Source organism: Ambystoma mexicanum, chromosome 9 (assembly GCF_040938575.1).
Source record: "Ambystoma mexicanum isolate Mex_15411 chromosome 9, UKY_AmexF1_1, whole genome shotgun sequence".
In the NCBI taxonomy this organism is placed as follows: domain Eukaryota; kingdom Metazoa; phylum Chordata; class Amphibia; order Caudata; family Ambystomatidae; genus Ambystoma; species Ambystoma mexicanum.
Window position 1 is genome coordinate 1048199623 of NC_090931.1, and position 19452 is coordinate 1048219074.

The 19452-nt window shown below is 45.3% G+C and overlaps 1 protein-coding gene across 4 annotated transcripts in view; it reads left to right on the forward strand.

Annotated features, from left to right (window-relative positions):
* Window positions 1-19452, forward strand: part of DPP4 (dipeptidyl peptidase 4) — a 992858-nt gene that overhangs the window by 801411 nt on the left and 171995 nt on the right. For all 4 annotated transcript variants that reach the window (XM_069616324.1, XM_069616327.1, XM_069616325.1 and 1 more), the window contains one exon: window positions 6939-7037. In XM_069616324.1, the coding sequence (XP_069472425.1) occupies window positions 6939-7037 (99 nt within the window). The remainder of the gene's footprint in view (window positions 1-6938; window positions 7038-19452) is intronic.

Here is a 19452-nt window from a genome sequence, read left to right on the forward strand (position 1 = left end):
GCTATCACTAGGTCCCAGACAAATGCTCACAACGACCTTTCAATTGCACAATGGAGCAAGGAGACCCCTGATGCTGATTTGATTACCGCTCAGAAGGGGGATCCAATAATTGGTAAATTTTACCAACACCTTGAGGACCCTGAGAACTTTCCCCTGACGGATACCGATTACATTGGGAAAGAGGACCTAAGAGTGTTGATGAAATGTCCAAAAATGTTCCGGATCCAAGACGGTTTGCTGGTAAGGAAATCCAAAGCTGGCCACGATCAGTGGGTGGTTCCTACCTCATTCCGAAGCCTGATGTTAAGTCACGCCCATGATGCGGCCACTGCCGGTCACAGGGGGTTTCACACAACATTGGAAATCTTAAGAGAGGTTGCATACTGGCCACACATGGGGCAGGACCTCGACCAATACTTGAAGGGGTGTCTTGTGTGTGCACAATTTCAGCCATCATCCCTCACACACCGTGCGCCTCTCCAAAAGAGGGGGATGACACTGCCATGGTCAGATTTACAAATCGACTTTGTAGGCCCTGTGATTCGCTCGGCTAGGGGGAATAAGTACATGTTGACTGTGACATGCTTGTTTACCAAGTGGGTGGAATGTCTCCCAGCCCCAAATTGCAAGGCAGAAACTGCAGCTGCCTTGATGATTAACCACATCTTTTCCCGTTTTGGTCTACCTCAAAGGATTGAGTCAGACAGAGGTAGCCACTTCACCAGTGAAGTAATGACAAAGATGTGGGAGATACTGGGGGTCAAGAGAAAGCTGCATATTGCTTATAGACCAGCTTCTTCTGGGGCAGTAGAGAGATATAACCGGACAATTGTGAGCATATTAAAGAAGTTTGTGGCAGATTCTGGGCCAAGTTGGGATATCCGATTACCTCTGGTCCTAATGGCCATCAGATCTACCCCTTCATCTGCAACCAAAATGTCACCATTTGAGTTGATGACTGGGCGCAAGATGGTGCTTCCTCAGCATTTGCTCTATAGGACCCAAGAGCAGACACTGATAAATGCCTCCACTACTCATGAGTATGTAGAGAATTTAAGGAAACACCTCCAACATGCTTTTGCTTATGCTCAGCGGAATCTAGAAAGATCAGCTGATAGCATGAAGACCCACTATGACCTGAAAACTTCCAGGAAGGAATATCAGGTGGGGGACCGGGTCTATCTATACAACTTCCAAAGGAACCAGGCCAAGCAGCGCAAATTTTTGCCTACATGGAAAGGACCCTTTGAGATCATCGACAAGATCTCACCTGTGGCCTACAAAATCCACATCCCCAAAGGCGGTTCGGCAGAGGGGGAGGACAAGTGGGTCCACATAAACCAGTTGAAATGTTGCCATCCCAGGCACACTCTGCAACAACTGGAGGAATCCTCTGGAATCCTAGAGTAGGTACTGTCTCAGACTAATTCAGTTCCAACCATAAAACATACCACATCTAGTCTCTAAAATATTGTGATTTGCATGAAACTGTCTCTTAGTTATACAGTTTTTATTGTTTCAAAATAAGAATGTAATGTGTCGTGATGATGAAATGCATATGCTGCCCCACTATCTCAACAGTGGTGGAAAAAGTCTATGTGTAGGTATTGCCGCTCTTCCTTTGTCATCCTAGGAGAAAGAAGACCTTGAGACTGGCCAAGGAGGACGATCCGGAGACCGGGAACGAAGATCCAATGGGCCCAGTGGACCGCCCAATACTCCCATCAGGACTGGCGAGGAGAACTGATCGATCAGTACCGGATGGAGAAGAAGATGCCTAACTATGCCATCTACAGAAGAGGAAGAAGATTATGCGGACAGACCGGTGCGTGGGTCAAAACCCTTGTGCACCCGACTCCCCATCGACTCAAATTCAAAGTGCAGTCGCGTGGGGGGGCTTGTTGGGTGTCCTGACCCACGTTTAAGCTATCATGCTACAACATTTGGTGCTGTGGGCTTAGAAAAGTCAAGATGGCGGAAAACCCACATGTGCGCCGAAATCCAGGAAAGCTGCGCAGTTTGTGCGCACACCAAAATGGTTGCCTCACTTGCCACCCACCAGTGCGAGAATGAAAGGCCGGGTTGCCATGAGGGAAATGGGTTGCCAAAGGAAAAACAGTAGCGCCGGTTAGCTTCAAAGCGCTTTAAAACCACCATTGGACTACCCGCACAGTAGTCTGAAACCATTGGGAATGGCAATGCTGATTGCCAAATGCAACCTAGAATTGTGAGGAATTCATTTCTTAAATCTCAAAAATGGGTGCAGTACCAGTACTCACCACTATCCAAAAGCCGGCATTTTAAAACCACACCAGATTTTACTTTTTTGTGTAAAACTGAATGAACCCAAAGCAGGCTAAAGAAAGACTTACTGAGAGGTGGATACAATGTAAAGTGATATTCTGAAGTGACTTGAAGGTTTATAACAAGACTGGCTGAGCTGTGGATTGCAGCAGTTTAAGTTGCACTGGATTTAAAGACACTAAAATCGAAAATGTTTAGATTAAATGAGTGACCTATGTTTGGTGTCACATGCCTTTGTAACTGTTGAAATGTCATAGTTTTGCACTTAGAATCAGCATTCTAGCTGCATGTGTAAAATTGCAAGTTAATTTAAAAAGCAACAAAAAAAAAAACATGACAGTTAGCTGAAAGTCTGGCTTAAGGAACTTGATTTTGCTTGACAGCTACCCCCATCAGGAGTGAAACTTGAGTCACAGCGGTGTTCCCAGGCTATCTGCCTTTTGCTGGCAACACTAAGGATATGCCATCTATCTGATAATTGAATTACCTGTGCTCTACAGGATCTCTGAACAAAGCCTGGCCTGACTCAGGCAAAGGTTTTATTACAGCAGTCGTAAAATGTAGCTTCCTCTTGGCAGAAGCTGGGAGGGGCACTGCCTGTGAGAGCAAGCTGGCTTGGCAGAACTGGATAAACCAGTATTTCTACCTTGTGCTGAGAGGAAACCACACCCCTTTGGAGCCAGAACATAACTTTAAAAAGATGGATCATTCATAGAGCGGACATGTGAAAATTTTATAAATGATACCATAATTCTTGTGATTTTTCTGCCCACAGTTTAAGAGGTTTTTAGAACCGGTGGTATGTTCAGGGGGGTTTTAGCGGAAAAGTGGATATTACTCTAAATGTATGCATGTTAAAAATCTGAAACTTCATCAGTTAATGTCCATACTCCCTGCGCACATGTATGTAAAGTTGGGTCAATGTCAGAAATTGAAAAATCAGTTAAAAAGTCAATTATGTGCCATTTCTGAATGTAAGCTCTTAGAAACAGCAGATTTGGACAGAGACATGGCTAAATTCAGCCACACCATGTATATGTAATTTCAAGCAACTGTGTAACTGTGAAATATGTCTTTTATTATCAAATATAGAATGTGTGCAATCTGACAGAGGAGTGTCCTATCTGCAAGCCATAAAATGACATCCCTCTGACTCACAGTTCATTCCCCAATCAAGTGGGGAATGGAAATTTGACCAATGACAAGTGAGAGGGGCGAGTTTAGTTATGACCAAACACACACACCCACTTGCAGAACATATAAATGGACCACTGAAACTTAGGTAGGGACCTTCAATTCCATTTGCTGCAACGCACTCTGCCGGACCATACAACATCCAGAGATCCAGACTTCAAATTCATCAACCTCCAGAAAGCCAAACTAGAGACCAGACCAGAGAGAGAAAGCAGTGCTGTACCCAGAGAGAAAGCAGTGCTGTGCCCAAAGAGAGACCAGAGCCCAGTCTAAAACCCTGACCAGATCCGTGACGAGGCCCATTTAATTCAAGAATATAGTGTGAGTACCCAGCAGAACTGTGTAGAACCAATCTCTTAGTTTAAATTCATCTAATTCAATCTATTTAACCTAAGTAGAACTGCAGCTTAGAAATTGTGTTATCCTGCCATCATTTTAAAACTGAAAAAGTGCTGCGTTTAAAATTTGCAAAACCAAAAACGACCTCTATTAAATCGGTCATAACTCTGTAACCGTTTGGGCTAGAGACTTGCAGTAACTTTCATTTGTAAGCTGAGATCCTGGGCTTTCCTAGGACCCCAAAACGATAGAGATAGTCCTTGTGATTCCTCTGTAATAGCGCTCGGCGCATCCGCGAATTTTGCCGCGATTTGCAAATTTCTTCACGTGTAAAAAGACAGCAGTTTTGCTTTTCCTTGCCAAAAACTTCGTTTACCTGCTAGTTACTACTAAAGCATTGTTAAGGTGATCCTGAATTCATAGAGAGTAGATACCACTCACCCTGAACCTCTGAAAGGGAATTAAAAGCATTTCCAACATATTTCTCATCCATTGCTAGCACATATAAAAGCATTTGGGCCTGTGTTTTCAAAACTCCTATCTGTTTTCTGTAGTGTAAGCTTGCTGGGGTGAACTGAATCACATTTGATTGCATTTCTAAGAACTGTGTGTTTCCTTCCATTTCCTTGCCTTGCATCAAGGGGGGAAGGGGATTGCCAGAGAAAAGTGATTACATTGTTTTGCTGAAATCATATCAAGTTGTTTTCTATACTGCATTTCATTCATTCAACCTTGCATTTCCTTGAACCTTATAAAGCATTCTCTACCACATTATACTTCTGTACCTATTTACCAGTGTGCTACCTTATCCATTTCATGTCAACTCCTTATTGATTATAGAGAAGCGTGTTAGTGCCAGATTCTCCGTTGTTAATCTTTATCATATCAGATTAAGTGTGCTAGTCAATTATTAATTTATTATAAAGTGTGATATATGTATATATTTTAATTTATCAAATAAACCTTTTAAACTTGCAAAACAGAACTACTTCTTGGCTCAATGGGGTCAGGGGGATTCCAAGAGAGGGGTGTTATATAGGGGTAGTCATCCAGAACGCATGAACTGGACCTAAAGATATATCAATAAGGGTTTTCATTCAGTATTATAGACTAGGCGTTGACTTAGCTGTAGTGTTGAATTGAATCCTCTTACATCCTCTAGTAAATGAATAATTCCAAAATAACATCAAGCATTGGAATCGTTACATAGACAATGGGCCTCATTACACGGTAGGCAGTAAGGGATTACTGGCACTGGTAAGGGCACCGGTGCCGGTAATCCCTTACCGCCCTGCTACGAGGTCCCTTTGCGGTTTTACCAGGCATTATGGGAGTGACCATCTAAGGGATTTCAGAGCTAATAACAGTATTAGCTCCTTCCTCATTCACATTGAGCCCTATGGGGGCTCAAATGGAAATGGGGAATGGTTCCCGGGATGGGGATTTACCGGGTCCTCCAAGATCGGAATGACCCGGTAAGTCCCTATTCCGGGAACACCGACACGGAATGCGGTAAAAGGGTAGCCATGGCACTAATAGCGCCATGGCTACCGCCTACCGTGTAATGAGGCCCATTGTCATCCTGATATGGCAGGCATCCCAGGAATACCTGAACCTATTTGTGTACTATCTACACACCAACAACTTTGGCATAGAACTGATAAGTCATGCCAGTGCCACAAAAATGTAATTCCTAGATCTCATGATCCTTAGGTTGACCACCAAAACCATGCAATAAATTGCACTGTAAACAAAAAGCATAAGAGTTGTCATTCTTTTTAGGATACGAGAGCAAGGTATCCCGGGTGAAACTAGCACATTTTCAAAAAAGTTAATAATGGGGGCTGGCTGTCTGCCAAATTCACTTGTAATAAACTTTGTGAGCGGCTATGGCCTGCTGCGCATGAACCTGTCTTCTCTGAATGCACACATATTACACAGGATGTGAGTTCCTCTCTCCAGGTAAGCATTTCCTGAGTTCAGGACTTTACCCAACTGGAGGGTATTTATTTAAAAAACACAGACAGGACCCTGGAGCCAGATAGGCCCAATATTCCCACTGGGAGATATGAGATGCAGTTGGGTAGGCCTTGAACGATCACAACCAAGGCATAATGAGCTGGGAAGTAAAGATCCTATAGGTCAATGAATATTAAACAGAGAATCATGCTAGCAGATAATAAATCACAATTTGGGTATTCATATCAGGGCAGTTTAGCAACACTATACAGTAGGAGGCCCTATCGAGTACATCCAACCCACTGGCCTATATATACCATAACAAAAGATTCATACTTTCTATTGTGCACAGTATATTCTGGTAAATAAACATGATAAGCTCTCACAGTCATCTGATGCAGGCTGTAATTAGAGGGGGCCTGTAAAGGTCCACACAATACGCACTGCTTATGACTGTAGATCAGAGTCTGCAATTGGACAATGCACTTACTTCTGTGAAGAGTTAAGGGCCTGCTGAGCCAGATGCCGCAGTTTGCATGTAGCTACCTGTGACTATGGTTTGAAAACGTTTTTTTAGAAGTCAGCTCTCTTCCCACAATGCAGATTGTGTCACACATACAAACGCATGATTTTTTGTAGCAGTTTAACCCAATACATTCAGTCAATCAACGGCAAAGAACCCACACAAAAATATAAAAACCTGAGTGATGGGGCCTCATGCGTTACGTACAGGCAGTACACACCATGCTGATTAACTTCAGAACAATAGTCCATATTGCTTTCACGGGTCTTCAGTGAAAATACAAAATGGATGGTTTTCTTTTTCAGACCAAGTAAAAAGTTGCCTCCATATTTCTGCTGATTTCAATAGTCATATAACTCCTGAATGACTTGTGGGGTATCCCTGAAAGCTGTGTTTATGTCAACATCTGAATCATAGCACAGTGTGCACAGCTTTCGGTTCCTCTTAAATTGGTACAATGAATGCTATTGATTTGGGTTATATTAAAATCAGGGGTTGAGCTCCCTAAAATGTATAGGTGTATGCTTGAATTTATAGGGACAGTAAGATAAAGAACGTTTACAATATGTATGTATGTATGTCTATGTACTAAGAACATCACCCATTTTTATTTGTGTAGAAATACAAATACTGGAAGATAACAAACCATTGGAAACTAAATTACATGATATCCAGATGCCCTCCTTTGAAAACAAAACGATTAAATTGCATGGACTTGGTAAGTTGAGGGGGAGGGTCATATACATATATTGAACTGTGGTTTGCACTTTATTAGAATAGCAAACAGTTTTGATAATGCAATTAATTATGATCACTAGGCAGGTTTGTTTCGTCATTCAGAAATACTTCCTCAGCTTATTTTGAGATACTGAGCCCTATGTCTTTAATAGAGATCTTGGTAAGCACTGTTTTTTGTAATTTCCTACCCATGATGCACCTAGCAACACATTATGAGTAGATTTCATAGCACTTCAATATATGTTTCAGTGGAATTCTCATTCATGTTCTCTTGCAGAAATGGGTCTTGCTTTCATTTGACAGCCATGCTTGCATGCATCCAATACATTTAGTGACATTGTGCAGTCACATGTGTGTGCACACTTCCCATATGGTTGCAATGCTAAACTGTGCAAGAGTTGTGTCTTTAGTGAGCCTCCTTTAACCATTGGCATTTCAGTGCATTGCCGAGGCTAGAGTTCATACATTATTTGTATTTGTATTTATTGGATGGAAAGGGTGTGTTACCCAGAAACACTTACACAAGAACACAGCAGTAAAGAGGGCAATCCTGTATCAGGTGTTCATTAGTGGCAAAGGTAGTGAGCACCAGAGCCGAGAATAATCAGAAATATATATATATATATCAAAGGAATCAGAGACAGGAGACACACATAAGACTGTCTTCTCACTGGACTTAAACATATACAGGTTACTATTTAAAATGAGATCATGGGGGAGCTATTCTGGGAGGGGATCAATGTGGGAGCTATTCGAGGGTCATCCTTCCAGGCTTACGAGGTTGAGAGTCAGTGAAGATTTGAACGAGTTTATAGTAGTAGTGTTGTTAATTTGGAACGAAAGGATGTTCCAGATGTTCAGAACAAGGAGAGAGAAGGAGCAGAATTTCAAGGAAACAGGTGGTGACTGTAGGACAGAGAGATAAGCAAGCAAACTAGAGTGGGGAAGCATGGAGGAGTGCAATGGCAGATAGTATTAGTTAGGTAAAGGGGTGCAAGCACATGCAGTGATTTGTTAAAGATCTACTGGATGGTCATGGAAAGCCAAACAGCATGGATAACAGGGAAGTGTGGAGAAGATTGTAGAGGGTATGGATGGTGAGATTCAGAACTTTCTCAAGTGAAGAGGTGGAGTAAAGTGGGAGACAAAGGAGAAGGCGGGCCAGATAGTTGAGGTGGTTTAGTATCAAGGTCATTATGTGGGTTTTTATGGCATTGAAAGTACAGAGGGGTTGGAATTTTCTGATTATTAGGATAATTTAGGACACAGTACAGCTTCAAAGAATGAAGGTGTGAAAGTTGATGTTGGTGTCACAAGGAACAAGAGTTTGCATTCCTTATGGGAGGGCAAGAGTGAGTCCGGGGAAAAAGAGATGGGAGATGGGAGATGTAGGGCACTGTATGCAGGAAGGTATTTGACTTTGGTCTTGGAGGGGTTAGGCATGAAACAACAAAGTGCTGTTCAATGCTAGCATAGAGACAGGCTAATACACTTGTAGAGAATTCAAGCATGCAAAAGAGAAGGAAAATAATATTTGCATGTCATCTGCAAAAAAGGTTGGAGAATCCAAATGAGGAGATCAGCTGACCAAAAGAGAAGGTGAAGAGGATAACAACGTAGGGGGGGCAAGTAGTGCTTGAAGATGCCATTTGGTTGGAGGTTGGAATGGAGTTTTCAATGAGATAATTTAGACCAATGTGAGATGTATAGTAGATTGGTACACACTTTGACTGAGCCACCTGCGCAAATAAGTGAAATCTAGTCACACTTGCTTTGGTAATGTTGGAGCAATTTATTATTAATTTTTTCCATCAGTCAGCTGCCAACGCGAGGGATTGTGTTTAGAACGCCGAAATAAGGGATTAACCTGTCATTTTGTGAGATGGAATCCCGAAAGTACCAATAAGGATTTAATTTGCCCACAAAAAAAGTTATTGTTTTGAAAAAGGCCCCTGAGAGGCTGAAACACGTGTCAACAATCAATGGGCAATGGGAGTTAATTAATAATAAATTGCTCCAACATTACCAAAGCAAGTGTGACTAGATTTCACTTATTTACGGAGGTGGCACAGTCAAAGTGTGTACCAATCTACTATAACTTTGAACCAAGGGAAGGAGGGGACTGGTCCTTCCCTAAAACAACACACTAATGCGACACCGGACCAATAGGAGGTCTATTCAGGTCACTGGCATAAGTAGCTGCACCCAGAGCAAAACCCCAATTACAAATACCTCAATGTGAGATGTAGTTGGCTACCCAGTCAAAGTCAGTAGATGAACAGGTCAGTGAGGGGAAGTAGGCAACATGTCTGAGGATAAAAGATAGTTTGCAGTGGTGAGCAGAAGTCAGAACATTAAAGTCATGTGCTAGGGCGGATTCTTTACAGTGAGTGCTGAGAAATCCTGATTGGACAGGGTCACAGAATTCGTTTTTGTCCTTATAGAAGGTGCTTCTGGTAAGAAATGAGCCGTTGATAGATGTTATAGTAGTGAGGTAGCAGGGAAACATGTCAATAGATGTCAGTGTTATTGGGGTCAGCTGTGCTTTATTCATGATGGATTGTATAGTTGCTGCCTTTAAGTGATGTTCAGTATTCAACTGAAGAAAACCCAAGGTCAGTTTTACAATAAAACCTTTCTGGGCAGCGATCTAGGGTGTTGCCAGCTTCGGTAGCACAAGACATTGCAATGCCTTCCAGGGAGAAAAGAGAGTTAATTTGCTGTGGGATTTATTTTAAATTTTTTGTATTGGGTATTTATAATGCACCTATACAGCAAGTGGTGTTTTTCAAGGCGCAACAAAACAAAAAAAGGGGGTGCACAAGGGATGAAGAATAACAAAAAAACAGTCCTACTTGGCCATGTGTCATTTAGATCGTACAAGTGAACTAACAAAAAGTGCAGGGGAGTGGGCATGAGAGGAAAGTGCTTGTCAAAACGGAATGTGCTAATGCTAAGGAGGGAAGGAAGCACCGGTAGGAGTGGAGAGCGTGAAAGTGCTGTGTGGGGTAAGAGGGTGAAGAGGGCCCCTGGGTTAGGTGAGTTCTAAGTGGAAGCAAGGTGAACAAGTGCCAGGGGAAAGCAGAGGATGCAGGGGAAAGAAGGTCCACCTGCTGAGCGCAAGGGCGGGGCTGGATGGGCTCAATAAGGATGCAAGACCAGCCAGGATACTGCTGCGGGAGAGAGCCCAGTAGGGCAAGTCCAGGTTGGGGGGGGGGGGCTTCAGGGGTGACCGAGGTACTGGGGTAGACTAGGCAAGGAGGTCCTGGTGCCCTGTAAGCATCAGAAGGAACCAGGCAGCCAGTCAGAGCAACAGAGGAAGACATTAGCAGGGGAGGAGGAGAGAGAAGGAAGAAGAGAAACGGAGGGTCTTGAGAAGCTTCCAGAACTTAAGGAGATCTGGCTCAAGTTTGAGAGGGGCAGGGAGACAATTCAAGAGGTAGGCTCCTGTGGAAGAGCGAGATCTACCCCCCACTCTCTGCTTGGAAAAGCATCTGATCTCCAGAGAGTTGGAGCTAGAAGAACGAAGGGCTCTAGCAGGGAGGTATTTAGGGAGAGAGAGTTGGATGAAGTGGTGTCCCAGGCCCCAGAAAGCCTTGTGGATGAGGCAGAGGGTCTTGAACTTGATCCTTGCACTAACCAGTAGCTAGTAGAGATTTTAGGGCTGGAGAGATGCAGTCCCTGGTCTTGAGGCCAAGGATACGTCTATCAGTCATATTCTGGGTTAGTTGAAGGGGCAAAGGGAGGATTTGGGCAGATTGAGGAAGATGATGTTGCAGTAGTCAGCCGAGAGAGGACCAGAGCTCTGGAGAGGTTGAGTTTCTGGGAGAATGTGAGGAAAGGGAGAATGCCTCTGAGGAGGTGCAGCTCAAAGTGGGCCTTCTTGGTAAGGTCTGTGATGTGAGGAGAGAAGGGGAAAGAGCATTATTAAATGACACCAATGTTTTTTGCCTCTTAAATGGTTTAGGGGAGGGGGCCCACAGAGGGCAGCCAGAGAGTGAGAGGGATGGAGAGAGCTAAGGCCCCAATAAGAAGGATCTCAGTCTTACTGGCATTAAGTCAGAGATCGTTAGCAGCACACCATGCCTGAATGGCAGTCAGACAGTCAGCAATGAGAGAAGACAAAGAAGAGGAGGCAGTGGAGGGAAGCTTGAAAGAGAGCTGCATGTCCTCCCCATAACACTGGAAGTGAGGAGAAAAGGCAGAGATCAAATTGGATAGAGGGGCAAGATAAATGTTGAAGAACCACATCGAGAGGATACAGCCCTGAGGGACACATCAGGTGGAAAGTGTGATGGAGGAGAGAAAAGGGCTGAGGTGAACATGAGAAGATCGGTCAGATAGGAAAGAGGTCAACCAGTATAGTGCCAGGTCCATGATGCCAAGGGTATCACAGAACCGATTTATAAGGGTGGCATTATTGACCGGAACAAAGGCAGAGGAAATGTCAAGTAGGATGACAGTGGAAGGAGAGTTGGAATTGAGATTTGAGAGCAAGTCGTCATGGGTGTTTAGGAGTGTGGTTTCCATGCCTTCGACTGCACTGAGCCGGACTTGTGGCCGTGGAGAGAACCAACAGATTCAGTGTGGTGGATCAGCTGGGAGATGACCATATTCTCCAGAAGTTTGCCCAGGAAGAAGGTGATGGAGCAAGGGTGGTAGTTAGCTGGGTGGGAGGGGTCGGCAGAAGGCTTTGTGAGGAGACGGTGCACAAGGGAGTACTTGATGAGTAGCAGGAAAGAGCCAGTAGCAAAGGAGTGATTGCAGAAAATAGCCAAGGCTGGAGCAATGGAGGCAATGTTGTTTTTGATAGTTCTGGAGGAGAAGGTGAGCACCTGTTTGGTAGAGACTTTCAGTGAGAGAACTTGTCTGGTGACCTCATCCAGTTATATGGGTGAGAAAGTGGAGAGTAGGAGGGAAGGGGAGAGGAGGGCCATGGAAGGCCTTAGAGCAGAGGAGGGAGAATGGAGAGGTGTAGAGGAGAATGAAGACAGGATGTCCTGCGTTTTGGTTATGAAGTGAGAGGCCAGTGAGAGGCCAGTGCAGTGTAGAGGTTCAGGGATGGCAGAGGAGATGTGGAATCTGAAGTAGGAATGGCAAGTTCTTTGAAGATTTTGAATAGTTCAGCCATTTTGTTAGTGCCCCCCGAGCTGCAGGCTTGGATATAGGCCTTCTTCTTCGAGTGCAGGGAGAATCTGTATTGCCTTTGGAACAGGGAGCAGACCAGTCTGTCAGAGGATGTTCTCAAAGACTGCCACTTCTGCAGAGCAGCTCTTTACTTGCATTTCAGAAGGGCTAGGTCAGACTCATACCAGGTGTTGTGCTTGGAGCCAGGCTTCATGCACATCCTCATGACATGGGCAAGGATGTCCAGAATGTTGAAGATGGAGAGGTGAAGTTTATCAAGGGCTGCATCAGTGTGGGAGTTAGTGGTCGGAGCGGGAAGGGGAATGAAAGTGGCAGCAAAAGCAGCAACTGACCCTTGCTTCATTGGTGGAAGGACAGAGAAGGAGACAGTGCAGGCAAAGGCTTAGACAGGGGACCCAACAGATCCAGGTGAGAGGACAGGAGAGCATGATCAGACCAGGTGAGAGGTCTAGTGAGAGGGTTGGAGATAGAGATGTCCACTGAGACAAGAGATTCCAAGAAGTGTCTGGCTGAATGCATTGGGCCGGTGGGAGGAATGGTGAGTCACAAAGGCTGCAGAACAGTCCAGAGGCTGCCTCAGGGGAATCAAGGTGAACATTGAAGTCTCAGAGGAAGAGACGGTGGATGTGGAGGCCTGGAGAGAAGAGGTGAGGTCAGACCACTCCGAGAGGAAGAGGGAGACTGGACCAGGGGTTGTGTAGAAGCTAGCAAGAGTCAACGAGAGGATTGAAGAGACACCATGTCTGCAGACGAGGCATTAGAAGGAAGAGTAGGACTGAGTAGGTATGACAGTAGCAGGGACCCATTCACGGAAGATCAGGGCTATTCCACCCACAGAACAGTTAGACCTGGGCTTAGAGACAAACTTGTTGCCCTCTGCTCTGGGATGAGTGTGTCAAAAGTAGTGACAGAGCTGGCGTGAATCACCTCTCGATGAGAGCAAGGACGTCAAGGTTGAGGTCTTTAAGGAGGAGGCAGATGTCAGAGGAGTGTTTAACGGTAGAGCGAGAGTTGAGGGTAACTAAGTGGAGCTGGTTGCCACCTTTGAAGGTCTTCTGATGAGGGGTACAGGAATGTGGTATGCCTGTCGGTGGTGGTGAAGGGGCCAGAGGTTTGTCAGAAGGAGGGGTGGCAGGAGAAGGGAGGAAGTTGATGAGAGATGGAGGACGCCTATCAAGAAGTGGGAGTTGGGCTGAGAGTCCTGGACCATGACAGTGCCATTCTGGTAGACATTAATGATGCCCCTAGAGGATGGGAAATATGCCAAGAGTACTTCCCATCAGGTTCCACCATTAATAGGTGTAGAGGTGAAAGGGGAGAGCATGGAGACTATATGGGGAATCCGAAGGTCTGGAGACAAAGAGGATGTCAGTAACAATCTGACTGGAAGAAGCGTTGACTGGTGTTATTGATGGGCAGGACTGGATTGGAGACCAGGAGAACATTTTTGAACTTTTTCCTTCCAGGCTTCGAAAGATTGATAGGATAGGTGATAGAGTAGCAGTTAGAGAAGATAGGAGAGAGGGAAAGCACCATGGAGGGAGAGAGCAGAGAGATGGAAGGGGGCAAAACAGAGGGAGGGACTACTGCACAGTGCACACGAAACTCACCCGGTAGCCTAGCAGAAAGTCAGGTGCAGAGGAATCAGGTACAAGAGAAAGGAATTCCAGGCCAGAGAAGAGAATCCTTCAGCAGGTGGAGGGTGAGCTTGGTGAAGAGGCAAGAGAGCAAGAGACTTGATCCCTTGCCAGCCTTCCTTTGCCAGCTGCAGGAGTCCCACTATCCGGAAACTAGTTATGCAATTGTTTCACTCAGAACTCAGCTGTAATGCTAGAGTGTTGATCGGGCTGGACCCATTAGAGGCGGGGGACCACCTAGAGCTCGGAGCACGGTGTTGGATGGAGGGGTGGAAGTCAAGATTTTTGGAAAGGGACGAACGCTACACTTCAAACAACAACAATACAAACCACCCAGATTCGTGTTTCCAAGGCTGAGGGAAAAAGCCCAATTTCAAAACACAGCAGCAAATGCAAACAACTTAGATTCCGGTTCCTTAGATAGAGGTCTAACTGCCGGAGGTGATTAACTAACACAATTGGACTAAATGCCAGATATGAACAACATACAAATGTGGGCAACATGCAGCAGACTGCAAGCATTTTGCTAATCAGAGTAAAACAATTGAATGTTATGGATTTTAAAATGTAGAGCCTCAGCCTCCAGTGATCCTTTACCAGGACCTGCCATACATCTCTCACCAAATCTCATCATACATATCAGCACATTGGCACTGACAACAGTTTAAAATCAGGTATCGAACATTATCCATCGAGAGCATTAATGCACAACACTGAATCAGCGAACATTATCAGTGCATAAGTGCTAAAGAAATGAGTGGAGAGAATGGCATACAGAATGTGCAAAACCATAGTAAGGGACATCAGAGGACGTGAAATCATTGCAAGGTATCACACATCCGTAATAGTAAATTGGGTGCACCTGGCCTCTAGCAATAAATGTGCCTAGTGTAAGTGGACATCTTTTCCCTCCTGCCTTACAGTAGGCCTCTGTACTGAAAGTAAATGTTGAAGAGGAAAGACATAGTTCCAATAAAGTTGGTAAGCTTGGTAACTGCCCACTTTCCTCCTCTAAAATAACACCTTGATCATTCTCACATGAAAAAAGAAATATGCATATACTACAAGTGATGTCCTACATGTCCTAGCCCTTCCTTCGATATACTTAAAACATTAGATTACCTTTATAAATAGTAACCTACAAAGACCAGAATGCAATATTTCATGAGCTTAAAAGTTGGAACTGACAGAACAGTTAACACAAGGCACATGAAAACGTTATATTTTCACACACTCCTATTACTTTAAGTCCTCGCAGGACAGGACACTCCTATTATTCTAAACCCTCGCAGGACAAGGCCGTGGTGTTGAGCAACGCAGCAGGCGCTGCCCGATTATATGTAGCATGCATTGCTACATCCATGCATCTGTGCCTATAAGAACCAAGGTTCAAACCCTCTGCGGCAAAGCCTTTGCAGGACAAGGCCGAAGTGTTGAGCAACGCAGGTGTGCAGGAGGCGATGCCCGATTATATTTAGCACGCATTGCTACGTCCACCCTTCCATGCCTATAAGAACTGAGGTTCGGACCCTATGCGACAAAGCCCTCGCAGGGCAAGGCCGCGGTGTGGAGTGACACAGGTGTGCAGGAGATGCTGCCTGATTATACGTACAATTCATTGCTAAGTCCACGCTTCCGTGCCTATCAGAACTGAGGTTTGGACCATCTGCAGCAAAGACCTTGCAGGACAAGACCGCGGTGTTGAGCGATGCAGGTGTTTGGTGGCGATGGGGTAGCAGCGCAGATTGTGAGTGCGGACAACCTCAGCCTTCTGTCTGCAGCTGCAAGGTAAGAAGGTGCAGGGACAGTTAGCTTTGCAACATTCCACGCAACCCCCTCCTTGCTTATGCGTTGCTCCCCCTGCAAACGGTCCTCGCACCCCCTCACTCGTGTCTCCCCTGCATACGTGTGCTCCCTCACACCTGGGCTGCATGCGCTCTCCTTCAACTCAGGATGCATGCGATCCCTCACAACTTGGCTGTGTGCACTCCCTGTCTCTCTTGCCACGTGCACTCACTCGCATCGTAGGCCACGTGCACTCCCCTGCATTCTTAGGCCGCGTGCGCCCCCTCGCAACTTGGCTACCCGCACTTCCCTGCTTCTCCTGCCGCGTGTGCTCACTTGCGTCAAAGGTCCATGCATCCTGTTCCGCCCTCCCTCTTGTTCCCACCTTCCTCTCGCATCTCAGTCCCTCCCTTGATCTATTGTGTTCTGTATATACAATGTGTCCTACGAGAGCAAGAAACCCCTGACCGGCCCATAGTCAGAGCTTGCTCTGTAGAACTTTAAGACGAGATAGCTGCACTTTGAGGTGGATGGGGTGTAGGATTTCTTACTCCAACACCAATCAATAAGGACAACTCAATGGTTTGGCAAAGGGGAGTCAGTTTAATGACAGGTACAAAAAACGGGGAAACATGGAAATCAACAGTGATGCGATGGCCCGTTTCGCTTCAACTTCCAACGACTTCATGCAAACAATAACAGTTATACACAAAATTCGTCATCATTGACGTGTAACACTCAAAGGTTTGTCATGCAATTCTATTGGTTGGAAAAGGTAACTTAAATATAGGTGCTATATCTGTATATGGTAACGGACTGTGAGGATTGGGTAAACATCATTAGGTGGGCATCTAAGCCCTTACTTCAAAATGACTACGGTGGACGTCAATAAAAGTACGACATCCTATTGGTTCTACTATCTATAGGACCCTAGATTATTTGGTCCACTATGATTGGGTTGGCTTCAACCCCATGCATACATCTCCACTTTAATTAGCAGCATGCAGAATGGTCAACCAGGTGCAGGATGCCGCAAGATTCACCCGGCCTCCCTTCCATCAATAAATACTTTAGTGCTATGTGTCAATTAGTTGGCTGTGGTGGCCTCGAAACTGTAGCTTCTTGTCAGGAAAAGTTATGGTATCTTCTGTTTGGGAGATAGCCAGGCATAGGTGCCTCTTCTTGCTTGGCTGCTCACGTGCTAGCACACCGTGAATCTGTTTGGTTTTTCCTTTTATTTGGGCATTTAATTCTTTATTCGGCTTGCCACCTGCCTGGGCCTCCTTATCTCGACCTTCACAGGGCAGGCTGCTCTGTTCTTAAGTTTCGATTCTCCAAAGCTACTGTCCGCCTCCCTCTCTTGGTCTGACCTCGACTTCCCAGCCACGAGTTGCTCTTGCTGAGTTTCGATACCGCCGCATCTTTTTGCTATAGCTGGAGTTTGAATCCTGGCCTGTTTGACCTCTAGTAACCTGAGTTAATTCTGCTTTTGTGTAATGTGGACTTGCGCTTATATAGTGTGCTTCATTGAGGTAGATATATAGTTGGCGCTTGCCGCTCTATTCTTCTACTAAGCATAGCAAGCCGCACTGTTTTCTTAGCTTCTTGCGGTTACAATCATATGTACAGGCATTAGCTGGTTGAATAGCATCATCCTGCTTTACAGATTAAGTTTCTTTATATTCAACATCGTCTCTCCTTCTAAGTTCATGATGTCCTTATTCATGACGTTTCATCTCTGTGTGTCATGTTTTGATTGTCGTTTCTTTAATTTGTGAGTCTGTCCGGGCCCTCGTGACGTCACCATTTGTCTTCAATTAAGGCCTGTTGAGTTTCTTCTGGGGCAGTGTTTAAGAAATCTTCATTTCATGTCATTTGCTGGTAGGGTTTTCTCAATGGGTACTTTACTGTCCATGGTTGTCTGGTTATTGGTACTTCAATAGGTATCACTCTTCTGATAGGCACTGGGCAGAGCCATAATGCGGCTCTCTGCTGGTTTATTTGCTCATCATACGTCACATATCTCGGCGTGAATGTTTTTGGTACTCCAAAATGGGCGACTAGAGTGCAGGCTATATTTGGGACCTCCTCTACAAGTGTATTGTGCTCCACAGGTTTTGGACTTGCATTCAATTGCCTGCATTCTTTACTCCTAGGTTCCTGTTGTGTATTGTGCTTTGTTAATGGTATTGACTTTGTTTGTTCCCCATGGCTTTGAGATTGTATTGCTCTCTACAGTTTTGACACTGTGTTGTTTTCTACGGTTTTGGCATTACATTGCATAGCTTGCATTATTCACTTCTAGGTTGCTGTTGGTTCTGTAGTGCATCTGAATTCTTTACTAATAGGTTCACTGTTGTGCTCTGTGCTTTGATGTTGGTTCTGTATGGGATCTGCATTCTTTACTTCTAGGTTCCCTGTTTTGCTCTGTGCTTTGTTTTTGTTTCAGGACTGCATCTGCTTGTTTTGCTCTGTGTTTTGCTGTTGTCTCTGAATTGCATCTGATTTTGCTGGTCTGTTGTTCTTGTTCTTTGTTGAACATCTGGCCTGCATCGTGGCCCGCTTCTCTGTGGCATCTAACAACTCGGCCAAACTTTTCAAAATCTACAAGGAGCTGGCCAATCCTGCTGCAGTCTCTACCTCTCCTATTCCATCCAAGGCCCCCTGTACAGCATTGGCTTCTCATTTCACCACTAAAACCCAGGACATCCTGTACACCCTCTCTTCCTCTACCTCATCTTCCTCCTTTTCTACCACTCCTGGCACGTCTGTGGCTGTCTCACCTCCTTTCTCCTCCTTTCCCTTGTTCACCCCTGATGATGTTTCTAAACAAGTCCGATCTATGAACATTTTGTCAAAGCAGGTTCTCCCCTGATCATCCAGAACCATCAAGGACCACATTGACACCCTTGCTTCAGCCTTGGCTGATTTCTGTAATCACTCCTTTACCACTGGAACCTTCCCCTCCCCCCTCAAGCACTCCCTTGGCACCCCCTTCTTAAGAAGCCCTCTGCCGATTCTTGCTCTCTGCCTAACTATCGCTTGATCGCCATCACTTTAATCTGTTAGTTGTCTCCACGACCACCAGTCTGGCTTCAGAGCTGCGAGAAGCATGGAACTGCTCTGCTTAACACACATGAAGACCTGCTCTCTAATCTTGACGCTAATCTTCCTTCTGTCCTCATTCTCCTTGATCTATCCTCTGCTTTTGATACAGTCAACCATGCCATCCTGCTCAATCACCGCCATGATAGCCTGTGTATCACTGATCAGGCTCTGGCCTGGTTGACCCCCTTTCACAATGACCAACCCTCTCAGGTCCAACTGGGGTCTTTCCTCTCTTCTATCTCTCAATCTACTTGTGGTGTTCCCCAGGGGTCTAGCTTTTGTCCCTGGCTTTTGAACCACTACCTGGCACCTTTTGTGCACTGCATCGCTACATTCTGCTCCAACTTCCAGTGCTATGCAGATGACACTCATCTCTCCTTCAGGCTCCCCTCAACCACCTCTGCTCCTTCTTTAATACCCGACTGTCTGGCCGCAACTCATGACTGGTGTGTCTCCAATGATCTCTGCCTTAATGCCAGTAAGACTAAGATCCTCCTCATCAGTACACCTGCTCTCTCCTTTCCTCTCTCTCTCTCTCTGGCTGCACACTCTGGGCCCTCATCCTGATCCTTCCTGTGAGGCTAAAAACCTTGGTGTCATTTTCAACTCCTCCCTCTCCTTCCATTATCACATATCCGATGTCTCTAAGAAGTCAAACTATCAGCTGCAACTCCTCAGAGGTATTCTTCCTTTTCTCACTTTCCCCAAGAAGCTTCC